This window comes from Carassius carassius, chromosome 35, assembly GCF_963082965.1.
Source record: "Carassius carassius chromosome 35, fCarCar2.1, whole genome shotgun sequence".
Classification (NCBI taxonomy): domain Eukaryota; kingdom Metazoa; phylum Chordata; class Actinopteri; order Cypriniformes; family Cyprinidae; genus Carassius; species Carassius carassius.
Genome location: NC_081789.1, coordinates 13,336,611 through 13,354,545, shown reverse-complemented (window position 1 = coordinate 13,354,545; position 17,935 = coordinate 13,336,611). Strand labels below are relative to the sequence as shown.

General features: G+C 37.5%; 1 protein-coding gene across 2 annotated transcripts; it reads left to right on the top strand.

The window, feature by feature from the left end:
- The first annotated feature begins 867 nt into the window (after positions 1-867).
- LOC132115705 (XK-related protein 9-like) lies at positions 868-5,852 on the top strand. Of its 2 annotated transcripts, none has more exons than XM_059524116.1 (4): positions 868-1,094; positions 2,384-2,803; positions 3,788-3,975; positions 4,584-5,852. In XM_059524116.1, exons 2-4 carry the CDS (start codon positions 2,511-2,513, stop codon positions 5,225-5,227), a joined length of 1,125 nt encoding a protein of 374 aa, XP_059380099.1. In that variant the 5' UTR covers positions 868-1,094; positions 2,384-2,510; the 3' UTR covers positions 5,228-5,852. The 2 variants fall into 2 exon arrangements, with proteins under 2 accessions (XP_059380099.1, XP_059380100.1); XM_059524117.1 differs by lacking the exon at positions 868-1,094 and adding an exon at positions 1,101-1,310.
- Positions 5,853-17,935: the final 12,083 nt, after the last annotated feature.

Sequence of the window (17,935 nt, the reverse complement as noted above, 5' to 3'; positions counted from 1 at the left end):
TTGTGCACAAATGGTCATTACTAATTTAATAAATATTATTTTGTAAGAGGGAGCTGCTTAACTTTAGCTTTTGTTAAAGTAAACAATATTTACACACACTTTTATCTAATATAATATTATATAATATGAATATATGATATATTTTATTCATTATGCTAAGACTTTATTTTAAAGAATTTGCTTTTGTTCACCAATGCTGCATTTTTTTATTATTTTTTATTTTATTTTTATTTTTATAAACAGTATTATTGTCAAATAATATTACAATAAAAACTAATTTATATTTTAATATATTTTAAAAAGATATGTATTCCTATGATGCAAAGCTGAATGTTCAGCAGCCATTATGATCCTGCAGAAAGCATTCTTATAGGCTGACTATATTTTATTCATTCTTTTCATAAAAATGAGTTCACAAACTGAGATCACACAATAATTGTGGATGCCCTGCTAATGTAAGATGGTGTTGTGGTATGTGTTCTGAATCAAGTGTTTAAACAAGTCGCTTAAATGAGTAAAAATTTAGAAAACTGATGACAAACCAAAGAGAAAATGTAATCAATGAAAGGAGTTGCAATGACCCCAAACACTTTGTAGCGTGAAGTACAGTTACTTGGAACTCTGTAAAACACGTAAAGCAGCATACCAAAACAGGCATTTCTTGTGTTTCATTTTTTTTCACACTAACAACAGCCAAACACATTAAAACACAGGTCATTGCCAGGATGTGGTTAGACGATAGTAAATTGGTAGTTTCAGATTAGGATCTCCGCAATGTACAGAATGTGCAGTTGTCTCCTAGAAAAGCTGAGAAGATAAAAAAATGTGAGTATTAAAGTTGTGAGAATGTAAGACATTTCTTCTGTATTCAGAGTGTCAGGGAATGAATGATTGCTGTATTTACTTATTGGTCCACCCTTTGCATTTACAGTGTCTAAAGAAATATTTGTGTGTATTATATCACACAGTAACTGTAGGATTAGCTCAGAAAGGGAGTGGTTTGTTCAGTCATATGAATTATGAGAAATCATATGGTCAGAACCAGAGACTCGTCGTCACTGCTGATATGAGCAAGCAGAAGACAGGAAACCCTGGTAAGTCACGAATGTCACTTCTAACAATTTGAACATTTCCTGACTGTAACTGAGAGTAAATGCAAATTAATATTACACTCGCAGTATTGTAAAGTGACATTTTATGGCTTATCTCAAAACAACAGTATACTGTATGATCATCGCTCACTGCTGGATTATGAAAGTTAGCAAATTAATTTTGTCCTGATGTCAAATTTACTTTACAACATGAAAACAGTAAGTAGTTGATTTGTGTACTTTCAGGATGTTTTTGTTAAAATAGTACATAACAACATGTTGCATTTTTTATGTAAATTGCACATAAACCTGGGGCATTTGCATAGGCTAAACTTAGCATCTATGTTAAGATGTCTTAAACAAAACAAAAAAAAATGTCATAAGTAGCACAGGTATATTTGTAGCAATAGCCAACAATACATTATTAGAATATTAAGTAATGATAATTTTCCATGAAGATATTTATTTTTTCCTTTAAACTTCCTACCATAAATATATCAAAACTTAATTTTAGATTAGTAATAGGCACTGCTAAGAACTTAATTTGGACAACTTTGAAGGCGATTTTAATTCTCAATATTTCGAATTTTTTATTTTATATATATATATATATATATATATATATATATATATATATATATATGTGTGTGTGTGTGTGTGTGTTTGTGTGTGTGTGTGTGTGTGTGTGTTTGTTGTGTGAGTGTTTTTTTTTTTTTTTTGCACTCTCGGATTCCAAATTTTCAAATAGTTTTATCTCGGCCAAATATTGTCCTATCATAACAAACCATACATCAATGGAAAGCTTATTTATTTAGCATGATATAGATGAAAAATTAACCCTCATGACTGGTTTTGTAGTCCAGGGTCACACACACACACACGTTTGTTTTTGTGAATTTCTTTCCAAAGAATTCTATTCCTTTTATACTGACCAAACAATATTTTCTATCCCCTAACCCTAAACCCACCCCTTAAAGAAAACCTGTTTGCATTGTTACACTTTCAGATAAACATCATTTACTATTTTTAATCATGCACAATGTAAAAAATGTCAGGTTTTACTATCCTTGTGGGCACATTTGATCCCCACAATGTAGCATAAACAAGTACACACACAAAGACACACAGGTACAGTTTGTACACATTACGTAATCATTAATAATTCATTGTGCAGTGAATTGTACTGGACAAGGTCCAGAACATTAATATATAGTAGAAATACATTCAGATAACATAAAAGGTAGTGAACACAAAGAAATGTATCATTAAAAATGTTCTATCATTCAATACAGGTTGGATAAAGACATGAGGAGAACAAGTCAACCAGCTGTTCTCAAGGAACCAAATGTCTGTCTACTTATTCAGCATTAACAAGACAATTCTGCCAGAAGTGTTCATCAAATGCCATAAATCATAATCATGAAATCTGGAGAGAAATTTACCTGGTTTCGGTGGCTATCCACAGTTTTTGGAATCATTTTTCATTTAGGAGACACTGGATCAGACTTCATGTTATCTGTGCAGTACTTCAGAAGTGGACATCTCATCTGGGCCACACTGACTCTTGTGTTTGTTCTGGCTGGATCTGTATGCATACAGGCATTCAGCTATGCATGGTTCAAAGATGATAAGAACAATTATGAAGATGACAAGGGTCTGTCCACTTGCCATCTGATCGGGATACATGTACTGCAGATAGGCATTTTTACAAGGTAACGGCATGCTAATTTATCATTTGAATCAATTTGAAATGAGTTGGACCTAAAATTCAAATGCTAAAATTCTGTAAAAATTCTGTCATCATTAACTCACTCTTGTGTCATTTCAAACCTGTGTGACTTTCTTTATTCTGTGGGGGAAAAAATTATAATGAAAGCCAGTGAGGTCCAAAACATTTGACATGTACTGTATGGGAAAAAAAAAAAATTAAATAAATAAAAAACTGATGCATTTTTTTCTGCTTTTGTTTATCACAGAAAAAAAGTCATATCGGTTTGGAACAACATAAGGCTGAATTAAGAATTAAGACTTCTTATATTTACAGGGTTTTTTTTCCATGTGCTTACACATAAAATCTTTACTTGTCACACAATTTCTGAAACCTGGCACTCGAACGATCTGGAAATCCATACACTGATTCTCAGCCTTCGATTCAGTTTTCAATTTCATTAAACACTTTTTGTAAGACACAGCACACAAAAATCTAGCAGGAATTAATATTATGGCAAAGGTTTTTGCAAATGTTTGCTTTTGAGAATTGAGATGTGTTTGTGTTTCATTTAGAATGCACTGCTTCATTTTGCATAATGTGTGTGCAACTCTTGGATTTGTGTGGTTTGAAAAACAAAAAAGAGGCAAAGTAAACAGTTGAAAAAAAACCCCACTGTAAATTAAGAAATGTGTGTTATAAGCAGGCAGGCATACCCAACTCTGGCCCTTGAGGTCCAGTCTCCTGCAGAGTTTAGCTCCAGTCTTGATCAAACTCACCTGCCTGTAACTTTCTAGTGATCCTGAAGACCATCAGCTTGCGCATGTGTGTTCGATTAGGGTTGAAGTTAAATTTCACCAGAAAGTGAGACCCCTGCTTTAAAATAAGGAGGGAAGCAAATGAAAATATGACATTCACACATTTGGTTCGGCTACTCATTAAGGCGTTATTTTTATTTATTTATTTTTGGTCTATCTGTTATTCTAAGGTATATCCATCTCCTGAAGAAGAGTTTTAAAGCCCTGCGTTCGGGACAGGAGGAGCAGTTACAGCTTTTCGGTCTTGCTGCCGATCTTAGCATGCTCCGCATCTTTGAGACATTCCTGGAGAGCATTCCTCAACTCATTCTGCAGGCTTATATCATACTGGAGCACAACCATCGCTCTAATCTGCAATGTGAGTCCTGCACAGATACGATCACTACATGCACACCTGCACGTAAACCTAGTCATGATTCAGCAGAAAAATACCAATTTTGACAAATACACCACCTTCATTTAAAAGTCTGGGGTTACAACGATTTCTTTTATTTTTAAAGAAACTAATAGTTGTATTTAGCTTAAAAATGAGCAAAACTGACATTGAAGACATTTATCAGAATTAAAAAAAAATGCTATTATTTTCTACATTGAAAATTCTTCAAAGAATCCTGACAAAGTATCAGGCTTTCCACAAAAATATTAAGCGTATTATCAGCTTTGCATCACAGGAATAAATTACATTTTAAAATGTGTATATATATTTCACAATATATCTGTTGGTAAACAAATAAACAGCCTTGGTGAGCATCAGAGACATCTTTGAAAAACATATTTAAAAAATCTTACCAACCCTTTACTTTTAAATAGTAATGTAAGTTTTAATTCATTTTAAATGAAGAAAATAGCGTGTATATATATATAGTTTGTGAATATTATTGTAAAAGACTAATTGTTTGACCAATAATCAGACTGATTTGTCATTTAAAAAATCTCTCTCTCTCTCTCTCTCTCTCTCTTATTTAGACATCAGCATGGCCCTGTCTTTTCTCTCCATAGCCTGGGCCACGGTAGACTATCGTCGCTGTTTACGGCAATCTCTTACTTACCTCAACAACATGCCTTCTGGAGTCCCAACAATCGTATATCTGTCCTACAAAATCTTTACCATGACCCCTCGAATCCTCAGCCTCACGCTCTTCATCATGCTCTCCCCCTTCAGTACTGTAACAATGGCCTGCATCTGGCTGTTGGGAACCGTCTGGGCATTCTTGGAGCAGACTAGCTTCTGCACTTCACGAGCCCTTGAACATCTTTATCGAGCCGTTGTTGGAGTTATTCTCATTTTCACCTTTTTTAACATTAAAGGACAGAACACCAGAGTTCACATGACACTGTATTACACTTTCAGTGTGTGTCACAACCTTTCTGCACCTATTGTGTTGTTTCTGCTCAAACCAGAATCTGAACGTACTGACTACTTCCTGCCAATTATATTTTTTATATTAGTGTCAAATTTAATGGGCCTGGGTTTTCTGGGACTCTATTACAGCCTCCTGCACCCTCGTGGATCTGGCAAAGGGGAAATAGAAGCAGAAGGAATGGACGAAACAGATGGAATGAAAATTGAGCCAAAAACAACACGTTTACAGCATTTTTTGCAAATATAGTCTTGCTCATTAACTAATGAACTTGATTAAGAAAAAGGTACACACACACACACACACACACACACATATATATATATATATATATATATATAGAGAGAGAGAGAGAGAGAGTGAGAGAGAGCGAGATTTATGTTGGAATTGATAAAGTGTGAAGAAACTACAGTATGTTTAAATGTAATAACATGTCTGAAAGCTGCTAAGGAAGGTGTTACATCTTATTCTAGGTATGAAATGGTGAGGTTTCATTGAAGCTGTCAAAATGACAAATAAGCTTTCTACTGCCAATTTTTTGCCTTAATTTCTCCCATAGAGCTGTCCAGTTTACAGTCCTATAGTGACGAATAATGACAGAACTTTTGATTTTTGTCAAAAGGGCCTGAATGGAGTATGTTTGTTAACTCCTCAAGTCAATGCAGCTGTTCACAATTGTTTAGCTTTAAGTTATAATATGCATTAGTACTTTAAGTTTGTGGTTACTGAAAGTTTTTTTTTTTTAATGTGTAAATGAACATGAATTGTTTGGGGTCACAATATTTGAAATATTTTTAAATTAAGTATAAAAATGAATACATGCTGCTCACAGTCATCTGATCGAAAATATCAAATACAGTAAAATTTGTAATTTGTGAAATGTTAATACAATTTAATTAAAAAAATTGTTGGCTGTTATAGAAATCATTCTAGTTTGCTGATTTGTGCTTAAGAAGCATTTCTTCTTATTATTATCATTGGTGAATTTTTTTTTTTTTTTTGTGGATCTTACTGACCTACAACTTTTAAATGGTAGAATAATTCCTTACAAAACAAAAATCCTTGATTCTGGTCGGTTTTCTATTAGTAGTTCAATCACTAGCACAAAAATAACACGAGATGGCACTGTTGTTCTACAAAAATCTTCTGAATTAAGTCACTACGGCCTTATCCAACAGGAGATTTTATTGGCATCATGGAGACTTGTTAAATCATGAGCTGAGATTTAAAACTTTGGTAACACTTTAGAATAGGTAACACTTATTAGTTGCTTATTAGCATGCATATTACCAGAATATTAGCCATGTATTAGTGCTAATTAAGAACAAATTAATGCCTTATTCTACTTGACCTTATTCTACATCCCTAATCTTACCCAATACCTAAACCTGACAACTGCCTTACTAACTATTATAATAAGCAGCAAATTAAGAATTTATTGAGAGAAATTACATAGTTAATAGTTAACAAGTGTTACCTATTCGAAAGTGTTAACAAAACTTTTTGCAATAAAATAATTACTTTTTTTTATTTGGCAGCCGTCTATGATACCAGGTAAAAACAAAACAGCTGGCAAAAAAAAAACATTTAATTCTGCATACGTTTTACAAATACTGGGATTGTAATTAACACTGGCAATTTATTGCAACATTAGTTTATAGATGTCCTTCACATGAATATGTATGTCTGACTAAAGCATAAAAATATGTGAACTGTGACCCTCATAATCTACAGGGACTGAGGAAGGCTGAGAGATCATGCAGGTTGTCTGTTTCAGAGCTAATTGAAAGATAATAAACCAATCCAATTCTGTTTTGAATACCAGCTAAATATTGTGAAAGCTAGTGGAGTGAGGGGAGATTGAAAAAAGAAGAAAATAGAGCTAAGATAAAGAGAGAGAGGAGTCAAATAGAGAAGCGGTCAAAGCATTTCCTCAGTGTGCTGTTCAGGGAACATCTGTGCTGAGGCGGTGAGCTCACCATGCAGACTGCAGATTTATTCAACGGTAGTAGCCTTTCAAACAAACATGAGTACTGCTCTGCAGGCTACAGGCCTTCTTTAATTTTCTCATGTATACATACACACATACAGTGGCCCTGAAAGGTATTTGGACATTTTTCGGACGGTTAATTTACACACTGGCATGTATATATATAAAAGACAACAACTGGCATCTGCAAACAAATGAGGTTTTCTCTTCACCATTGATTCTTATCTTTCTTCTAGTTTTAACCAATTTAATTCATACATAAAACATTTAATTGTATTTGTACTGTCCTGTCATTTGCGGGACTCATGTTTTGCTCTATAAGTGTCTAAAAAGTCATTTAAAAGTTGTAGAGACCTCAAAATTGGTGTGATGGTTTCTAAAACCCCTCAGGGATCCTCCCATGCACCGGACACTGGGTGGTGCTAGAGGCCTAACACAAAACAAGAACATTGTGTTCTGTAGCATACGTTTTGCCCTTGTATAAATAAACTGATTAAATTCACTTTAAAATCTATCGCAAATAAAATGAAAATTAAGTGAAAAGTGTCTATCAGGCATTTATTAAATGTGGCATATTTCTTTTCATGTGTTTGTAAAGTGTTGCACATCATAGCCAATCCCACATGATTCTGTTGCGCTTATGAATGAAATCAGCCAATCAGAGGCGTTCAGATAAACGCCAGAGTTTTGTTTAGTGCACACGTATTGTGAATTCTGACTCTACATGAGAAGTAAGAGATCCATTTATTATACAATGTAAGTAGCTTCTATGATTATGACCGCAGCTTTCTGAGAGAGCTTATACTCATGCTAGAAATCAGTGATAATGTTCTTTTTTATAATGTAAATGATCTTTGCCCATTAGTCTATTAAAATTATTAAAATCCTTTATTTTAGTCTTTATTTTTATATTATTTAAATCTTAACAATAATATCACTAGGCTACATCAAAATAATGATTATTGATGTAGGCTAGTGCTAAAGGAACTTTGGAACTGATGAATCTGCGACCGATCGTTGAAAGGTGCTGTATGTAGGATTGACACCGAGTGGTTGAACTAGGTAATGCACTCCAAATTCAAAATATTGAAGAGGGTTTTTTTCCACCCGAACCCTCCTCCTCAGACTTGATGTGCAGGCAGGTTGCCAGATTGACGACACCAACAGGAACGGGCTCACTTAATGAAGAATGAAATTAAACACACTGTGTTTTCCACCAACTGGCAACCCGGGTGACGAAATTCAATTGGGTAAAGGAAGGCATCAAGGCACGTCCGAATCCAAGGCCCTGTCCCAAATGGCGCACTTCATGTGGACTTTCAGTCTCGTGGACTTAAATTGCGCGTGCTCGCTGAGTCTACAAGTCCGTAGGCCGTCCCATTCAGCATTTTAATGCTCTGAAGTGTGCTCAGCAGCGCCCCCTTTGTACCCTTGAAGCGGTCTTCAGCAAAGCCCGCATAGATGCAGGCTTCGCACACTTTAACTACCCAGGAATCCTTTCAAAATGCCAATCAGACAACGGATGGGAGGAGATTTCGCTCAAGAGCAATTGATGACATGTCTAAGAAGAAAATATTTAAGTGTAGGTATTATTACGGTTTTTATGACCTAGGTGTACATTTTACCAGTTGTTACCTACAGTTTATACAAACATTATAGTCATCGACCAGTAGTTGAATAATACGATCGCATTAAGATTAATTAAATAAATAAAACCGAATGTCAGGGCTTTACTGAGTCATATAAACCTAGTATTTATATTTAAACCTGTAAATTCATCTGAAACTCACACACATTTTTATTATGTGTTAAAATTGTAATCTTAGTCCAAATGGAACAGTATGTATTATTACAACTGTATACATTTTAAATAAGCATGTAAAAATTGTCTTATGCCCAGGTGCCATAAGCAAAAGCAACCAGACCAGACCGTTATTTCTGGCGTGACGATCGAGTCTGTCCCAGATATATCTCTCAATGCTCCCTCGTGGACTCGACAGGGCCCAAATTATGCTTTACTTCCTGTCTCCGGAGGTACCTTCTTCTGATCAAATTTTGCAGGCAGCATAGATGTATCTTTCGCTGCCTTTGATATCCCACAATCCTGTGTGTTCCATTCCATGACTGATGAGCTAAAAAATAAAGATGGTGTCTGGTAGTTGCATTTGGTGGTCAGTTGTGTGTAAATGTATATTTCTGACTAACTTTTCACTTCTTTTCACTTTTAATGTTATTTCTAGCCAGGAATCAGTATTATTGTAATTAAATATTTGATTAGTTATCACCAAAATGCATTCTATTTTGTTGTTGATTATTAAACTGTTACGCTGCCTCAGAAGCCTGTGCGTTTATTGAGGTGTCTTCGTGCAAAAACGCTGCCTGCAAAGTCATTGCTTCATAATGCAGCAAGGCAGCAAGTCAGCTGCCTAGGCTTTCGGACACAGCCCAAAACAGAGAGGGACATTCCGGCCTGGAACGTACATTTTCAAAAGAAGAATAACTGACTGTCGTACTGTTTTTCAGATATGTTAACTTAAAGGCATGTTTGAAATCTGGCATTGAAACTTTAAAATTATAGCAAGTTCTTGAGACATTTTTAAATTTTTTTCACTTTCTGCAAGTAAAAACAGAAATAATTAAATAAAAAGTAGCGTGAGTGTGTAGAACCATTTGCCTGAGGCTATGGATTACAGGCAGGCTAATAATGTTAATTTTTACACAGACCAAGACCATCATGGTTTCAGTTAAAATTATATTTACTTTTTTACTGAAGAAAGAAGATCTAGAATGGCCTCAGGGTCCCAAGGGTGAGCAAATAAAAAACATTTTAACATTTTAACATTATTTATTTATTTATGTTGGGTTTACTATTCCTTTTAGCATGGAAGAGAGAAAGATTCACATTAGTCCAGTAGGTGGCAAAACTCGAAAACCCGAAGGTTCTTTTCTTTTCAGGTAATGAAAAATGGACTAAAATCAGTGTTTACGTCCATAGGCATTTGTCTAGATATTTTACATTACCAATATTGTTGTTATGATATTAAGCTATGTAAAAAGCAGGATAACAACTACATTTTATATTGATTTATTTATCTTGCACATGCAAGTTGTAAATGTAATCATTGACACTGAAAGAGTAGGTCTAAATAGACAATATAGACACTTTTGTCACAAATCCTTTTAGATCTCATTGTTTTAAAATAATTAATTCAATATAATTGTAATTCATTTTAATAGACTGATTTGTAGTAAAAATGCATACAATTCATTATAGTTTAACAAAGTTTAATAAAGTCTAATCTATATGAAATCAGTTTGCAAAGAAATCTGTGATCTCCAAAATAAAACATTTGTCAAGTTTTCATGACTTAATTGCAATTAATAAAAGGAAGACACTATTATCTGTCTCTTGAAATATAGTAGCCTAGTTCATAAAACTAAATTTACAAAGACTTATAAACACTTTTATTTATATTTGTAAAAAGCCACTGTGAAATGTCTCGGTTACATATGTAACCCTCATTTCCTGAAAGAGGGAATGGAGAAGTCACGTCAGATGACCAAAGAATTGGGATCTCATTTAGAGAGACCAATCTACTTTGGGTGTAAACAAAACGAGCATGTAATTATTGAATCCAGCAGTATAAGTAGGTAGCCTGTGCAGCGCATATGAAGGTTTTCACTGAGGAGCCAAGCTGGTGACCTGGCCGCTCAGCTGTGGTACAGAAGCTGTGGCGACGGGACTTCTCTGTTCACTCCTTCAGGGAACGAGGGTTAGTGCCCAGGATGGTGCAACACTTCTAGTAGAGTGAGCTCACAACGTGAATGGGCAGGACACACCCTGTGCCTGATAAGCCAGTGTGATAGCATCCACAATCCAGTGGGCCATCCTCTGCTTAGAGACGGCATTCCTCTCCTGCTGGCTTCTGTGACAGACAAAATCTGGGCTGAGGTCCAGTTTGCGTCCGGTCTACGTATCATCACAATGCCTGTACGAGACAAAGCAAACCTAGGACTGGGTCTGCCTCCACTGGGGGCAGCGCTTGCAGGCTGAACACTTGATCCCTGAAGGGAGTAGGGGGAACCTTGGACACATCAGCCAGCCGGAACTCTATGCACAAATCGTCTACCTGAAATGTGTGCAGGTCCCCTACCCTCTTGATGGAGGCTAATGCAAGGAGGAGCAGAATTTTCCTTGAACTTCATCTCATAAACTTCATCTCAACTGTCTGCAAAGACTCAAATGGGTCCTGTCTTAGTGCTTTGAGCACCAGAGACAGGTCCCAAGAGGGTATAGATGGAGGCAGTTGAGGATATAGCCTTCTCGCCTCCCTAAGAAACCCTGATGATCAGGTCATGCTTATCCACCGACTTTCCTTCCCTGGGGTCATGGTTGGCAGCAATCGCAGCCACATAGACTTTAAGGGTGGAGGAAGACAGCCTTCGCCCCAACCTCTGCTGTAGAAAGAACAGCATGACTCTGATCAGACATTACCGGGAGTCTTCTCAGTAAGAAGAACATCACACGATGAACAGGTTCCGCTTCAAGGCGTAAGCGTGTCTCGTATATGGTGCTCTTGCCGAATTGAGGGTGTCAACTACCTCTTGGGGTAGGTCACCTAGAACCTCCATGTCCTGTCCAGGGAACAGACATGAAGTTTCTAGAGGTCTTGACATGGGTGCAACAGGGTGCCCCGTCTCTGAGTCAGTAGATCCTTCCTCAGAGGAATCTGCCAAGAAGGGGCTATCACAAGGTTCAGTTCCATGAACCAAGTCCGAGTGGGCCAGTAATGCTCCACGACCAGGACCTGGTCCTTTGCCTCCATGATCTAGCACTGTGTCTGTGATGCCAGAAACCACCACCACTGAAGCACTGTACAATCAACATGAAGAGGTCTCAAAGAGCGTGCAGAACTCGTCCAGTCTCCGAAGCGAAAACCTGTTTATGCACGGCACCTGCTGCCTACTTATACTCATACTGTGATCAGCAGCAGCTGGATGCAATAATCGCATGCCAATGTGCATTGGCTTGTTTATGCTTGCGTTCCAGGCAGGTTTTTGAGCCCGTAAGTTATGACTTCAAACCACGACTCACGACTTTGTAGCGTTCCAGGCAAGTAATGCCAAATTTCCTGAGCACAAGGAATTGTAGCTAGATTATAAATTTTATTGCAACATTATATTGTCCTAAAATAGTTTTTTCAATGTGTACCACTTGCATAAACACTGCATCCGTAGACAATATTATCCGTAGGGGCTGCTATTGTTGTTTCGCGGGCTATGTGACGTCAGAGTTCGGAACTGGGACTACATCGATCTAGTACGAGTTCAAGTGTGGGTCAAGTCACTGGTTTGAATGCTGTTACAGTGCACTGTCACAGGAAGAAGGTTGGAAAAACACCGGTTACGGGTTGCCTGGAACGCGGCATTAGTTTACACTCAAGGTAGATTGGTATCTCTAAGCGACGTCATGAGAGTGACTGACTGAAAGGGAACTGTGTTGTCCACACAAGCTATTTGTGATTGCTGCTTGTGGCTATCTTTGCTATTAATTTTCAGGTTATTTGTAAAACTGTTTTAAATATTGATAGATCTGATCAGCTATTAATATACAGAAGCTACTTAAAGTCAGCATGAAATTCAGTCCAAGCTGCCAATAATATGTAGAACAAAGTCCCTGCCCTACATTTTTAGTTTTTTGATAATCCACTACAGTTGGATCTATGTCATGATACCAAAGAACTATAGCTACTTCTGTATTATCTCAAGTTTAATGTGGGCATTTGTAAACATTAAAGAATGATACATAGGACCTTTGGATGTAGCCTACATTCTCTGGGCAAGATTAAAAAGGATTTAAATTAAGCAATTTCTTTTTTTATTATTATTAGTTTTATATTTGGGTCAATATCACTGTAGGGTGCCTTTTGGTGTAAATAACTAATTTGCCACGATAACTTAACATAAAAAAGACTATGAAAGGGTTTTTAGTTTTGTGTAAGAGGGTACATGTTATTTTGCTATGTCCCATTCACTGCATTTAATTTGAATAATAGTAGAATATTCTCGAATCATAAAATAAAAAAAATATCCTTTTAATATTGTTAAATAAGAGATTACTCAATTTGAGTGTATTGATCATAACTTTTTTTTTTTTTTTTTTTTTTTTTTTTATTAGTTTAGTTTGTCTATGTCCCTTGAATGGTTGTCAACTGTCATATTGGGCCATCCAATTTGTGACATCAGGACAACAGATTTTTTTTGTCTCTTCAGTGGCAATAATTTCAACGGCTTAGGTGAATAAGTTGGTGACTTTTCAATTGATAAATTTTCTTTGTCCGAGTTTGCTTGCTTGCTTTCCCAAAACTTAACATGTCCACCCTGTCTGCATAAAATATGCCAGAAGTGATTCTATTACAGTATTTTCAAAATATGTAAGTCCAATTCTCTTCAACAACCAGAGTAAATATTTAGCTAGTCACAGTTTGTTGTAAGCTAATATGCTAATTGAAGCTCAAAATGTTCATCCTGTTGACCACTTAGCTTCAATAGAGTGGACATAAACATAGTCGACAGGTTGGACATAGCATTCATTTGTAGTTAATATTGATAAAAACTAAAATGTGATTGAGGATGTAATTGATTATATTATTATTTATTATTATTATTATTATATTTTTTAATGACCCTGTTTAGGAAAATATAATTTGCCTTTTTATTTTTGCAATGAAAACGTATTTAACAGTAATATATATGTCCATGAAAGGGTTGACATACTGTATTGTATGGTTTATGCTTCGAATAATGGCCCATAATTATGTAAAAAAATGTGTGGGAGCTCAGCTAATATTTTTCTATAATACTTGAGTGTCTACTATTTTTTGATATGACATAAAGTGAATATCAAATTTAAAATTTAAAGAAAATTTAAAGAAAAAACTACATTTGAGTATTGTGAGGGTTGAAAGGCACTCTGTGGTGATATTGACCCATTTCTTTTTAAATTTAAATTTTGTGGAGAACCAGGTGCTAAATGACTTACAGATGACCTGATTCTGGGTCAAGGTTCGATACAGGGTGAGAGGACTGGGGCCCGTGGAGGAGAGGTGGCCCTGTCAGGTTGAGGTGGGTGAGGAAGGGTGGCAGGGCCCCCAGTGGACCCTGGAATCTGGGACCAGTGGCATGGTTCTCTGGAGGCTGCGATTGGTTAAGCCAGTAACCCAGGTTTAACAATGGGAGGCCCAGGTTCGCATGATGCACGGGCAGGTGTCTTGCCATGGATGTCCAGGGGTACTCCTGAAGGAGAGGTGGCCAAGCAGGAGCGAGGGCGAGGCAGATGGAGCGGGGTCTAGAGGGCAGCCTAGGGTGTGCCCTATGTCCGATCCACCATGACCTTACAGGACCTTACACACTTTAGTCCTGACTCCAAGTGTTTCCCCTGGAGTGAACTGACAGCCTTGCCCAAATTTTCCAGGTGAACAAGGTGTTCATTGCCCAAAGTTGTGGTCTTAGACCATTGCTAGCAGTCCTGCCCAGAGGGCTGTAGCAGAGCTTCCCTGCCCTGTAAGGGTGGCCTCTCCCCAATTACAAATGTGCTTACAGGTTTCCTGGATGCAGACTATAACAGACTGAACTATGGGTATAACGGTGATCTGTCCCGCCCAGAGTTCTGCACCAGAGCTAGAAGCCAGTCAAAAAAAGACCAATTTGATTATTTATTTACTTATTTTTTATTTCTTTATTGTTGTTTGAAACAAATTCTTTACAATTTCTTTGGTTATTTAAAATTCATATTTTTATAAAATTGATTGGGATTTTCTTTAAAAAAAAAAGATATTTATTTGTCCTTTTTTTGGCAACCTGGTGTGCCCCGTGTCCCACCCACCCCAACCTTACAGGACACACCATAGTCCTAACTCCAAGTGTTTCCCTTGGGGTGAACTGACAGCTTTGCCCAAATTTTCCAGGTGGCCAAGATGTGTAATGTGCAGAGTTATGCCTTTGGGCATTGTTTGCTGTCCTGCCCAGCTGGCTGCGGCACATTAAAAACTATTTATTAAAAATCTTATTTGTTGGCGACTCTTTTGTCATCTGTCATGGTCTCTTCTTTCTGAAGACAATCGCATACCTGCAGGAGTCTTGATATTGTAGACATGTTGTGTCACACGCTGGTGTGAGTGTACAAATGTAAATGTGATTTACAAATTCAAGTATTCATTTCAGTTTGTAAGATATCTATGCTTAAAGCTTGTCTTATTTGACTGTATATATAATTTTGTTTGTTTTCATTTAAAATCTTATTTGTGATTGACTTGTCATCTGCCATGGTCTCTTCTTTCTTAGGACAAAGATATGCTTGCAGAAGCATTAAGGTGATATTGGAGAGGTGTTGATTTACACACTGCTGAGTGTGTTAATGGAAAGTGATTTAGATTTTTAAGGATTCAATTTGAAAATGTAAAAAGTATAAAAGTTATCTGACAAATGTACTTATCACTTCTTTTAACTTCTCTTTATGATTAACAGAAGTATAGAATAATTTTAAATCTTACTTGTTGGCGACTCTACTTTCTGAAGATGATGACATACCTGCAGAAGTCTTGATCTGATATTGTAGAGATGTTTCTTCCCCCACACTTTACACTTACTTGAAGTCCTTGTCCTTAAATATTTTATGTTATAGTTTTATGTTATATTGGACTTTAAGGAAGGCTAATTACAGTATATGAAGCAGACTTTCAAACATTGCAAATATTCATTGAACCCAAATATGGCTTATCATTGAAACATGTAAGTAGTAGCAACTTTACATGGCCATTTTCTTTAATGCTTTTTAAATGTGTGCTATTAGGATTTGTGCAGAGTGTGGAAGTGATTACTGCATGACATGGAGGCGCAGGCATAATTTTTTTCCTGATAACACTGGGAACATGTCACGGTTGGTAAACCGTGATCTCGGGGTGTTTGCACTTTGTGGTGAAATCTTTTTTTTTCATGTCTGAACTGATTAGCTTGTCGGCGTCTCCGTTAATTGTCATCAGCAACAGCTGTCACTCATTACTCATCCACTATATATTGGCTTGTCTCACGTCTTGTGTTTGTGAGATCGTTGTTTAATGTCAGTTACCCGGTTTGTTGGCTTTAGTTTGTCTGCGTTGGATGTCTGTGTTTTTCTCCAGAACCTCATCCACTCTCCGCACATCCACTCAGCCACGGACACTTACCTTCGGCTCTATTCCCCGCAGTTCCTGTGCCACCCTCTCCTGCTGCCTACTCACCGTCATCATCCGGACTACTCACCTGCTCTCCGCCATCATCCGGATTCCTCACCGCCTCACCACCACCACGGAGTATCGTCTTCTCAGCCTCATTTGTTCCTTTGTGTCGTATTGTTCATCTCACTTCATTAAAACTGTTAACTCGTGGCACGGGTGACAGAATGCTTGGGAAAGCGGAACCTTTCTTTTTCCATATTCCCCGAGGGAATTATTTAGGTGTAACGCCTCACTCCGGTTCCGGGTGTAGCAGAGGCATTGTCCTACCTAATTACTGCTGATACACGGCAGGTGTGAGAGAGAGAGGAGCGGCGTTTGCACAGGCTTTCCGCTTCACAAGAGGAGGATAAAAGAGCCGTTCAGAAGAGAAGAGAGGAGAAGGGTTGGAGTTGGTAAAAGGCAGTCGGTGTTCAGTTTATCAGGTTCGGCTGGGTCTCTGTCGTCGTGTTTTGGGGTAGAAGATCTCCTGTTTGAGCGCTCACATTGGACGTTGTAATCCTGGAAATTTGTGTAAGTGAAGAACTGCCATTGGAGTCTGTCGTTTAGAGCTGCTTGTGGAATATTACTGGATTGAACTACTGCTTGGATCTGTGCTGGAAGAGGAAGAGAGAAAGATAAGTGAATTAATTACATCGTTGAATCAAATGTAGAGCTTGAAGAAAAGACTGTGAATGTGAAATTTACTGTTGAGGAGGACATCTGTTCCAGATACACTGGAGAGGAATTGAGAGTTGAATATTCCCATTGAAATGCATGGATGAAGCGAGGCTTTTGATCAGCCCTATTGTGTGAGTGATTTGCAGTTGTTTGCCTTACCTGATGCACGCTGAATTAATGCTGTGGATTTGTAGTGAACACGAGTGCTGTGTGCTATGCTGAGAAGAGTCTCCCAACGCCTGCTTTCATTCTTGTGAAATAATCTACTGGTCCCCATCTAAATTCCAGAACGATACAACTGAACCGGTGAAGTAATGCTTTGTATTATCCTCTCTTCCACTGAGTATTGTCGTGAAGTAATTCCTCATTGAAGGCTCCTGTTAACTCTCTCTCTTTCTCTGAAAATTACAAGTCTCGAAGAAACATTACCTGTTCCTTACTGTCTGAGTCCTGCAGATGTGCAGCAACGCTGTGAAGTGAGTTTTAAAGTCACAATCCCCCCCCCCCCCACGTCCTGATAAGATAATCTGCTGTTAAGGGAAGAAACACTACCTGCTACCTACCGTCTGAGTCCTGCAGATGTGCAGCAACGCTGTGAAGTGAGTTTTAAAGTTACCATTCCCCTCTCACGTCCTGTTAAGAGAATCTGCTGATACGAGAAGAAACCTTACCTGCTACCTACTGTCTGAGTCCGGCAGATGTGCAGCAACGCTGTGAAGTGAGTTTTAAAGTCACAATTCCCCTCTCACGTCCTGTTAAGAGAATCTGCTGATACGAGAAGAAACCTTACCTGCTACTTACTGTCTGAGTCCTGCAGATGTGCAGCAACGCTGTGAAGTGAGTTTTAAAGTCACAATTTCCCCCTCACGTCCTGATAAGATAATCTGCTGTTGAGAGAAGAAGCATTACCTGTTACTTACCGTCTGAGTCCTACAGATGTGCAACAACACCGTGGAGTAAGCCTTTCTAGCCACTATCGCACCATTATGTCCCGAAGACAGTGAAGAATCGTCCCAGTGGCTACTCCGGTCAAAT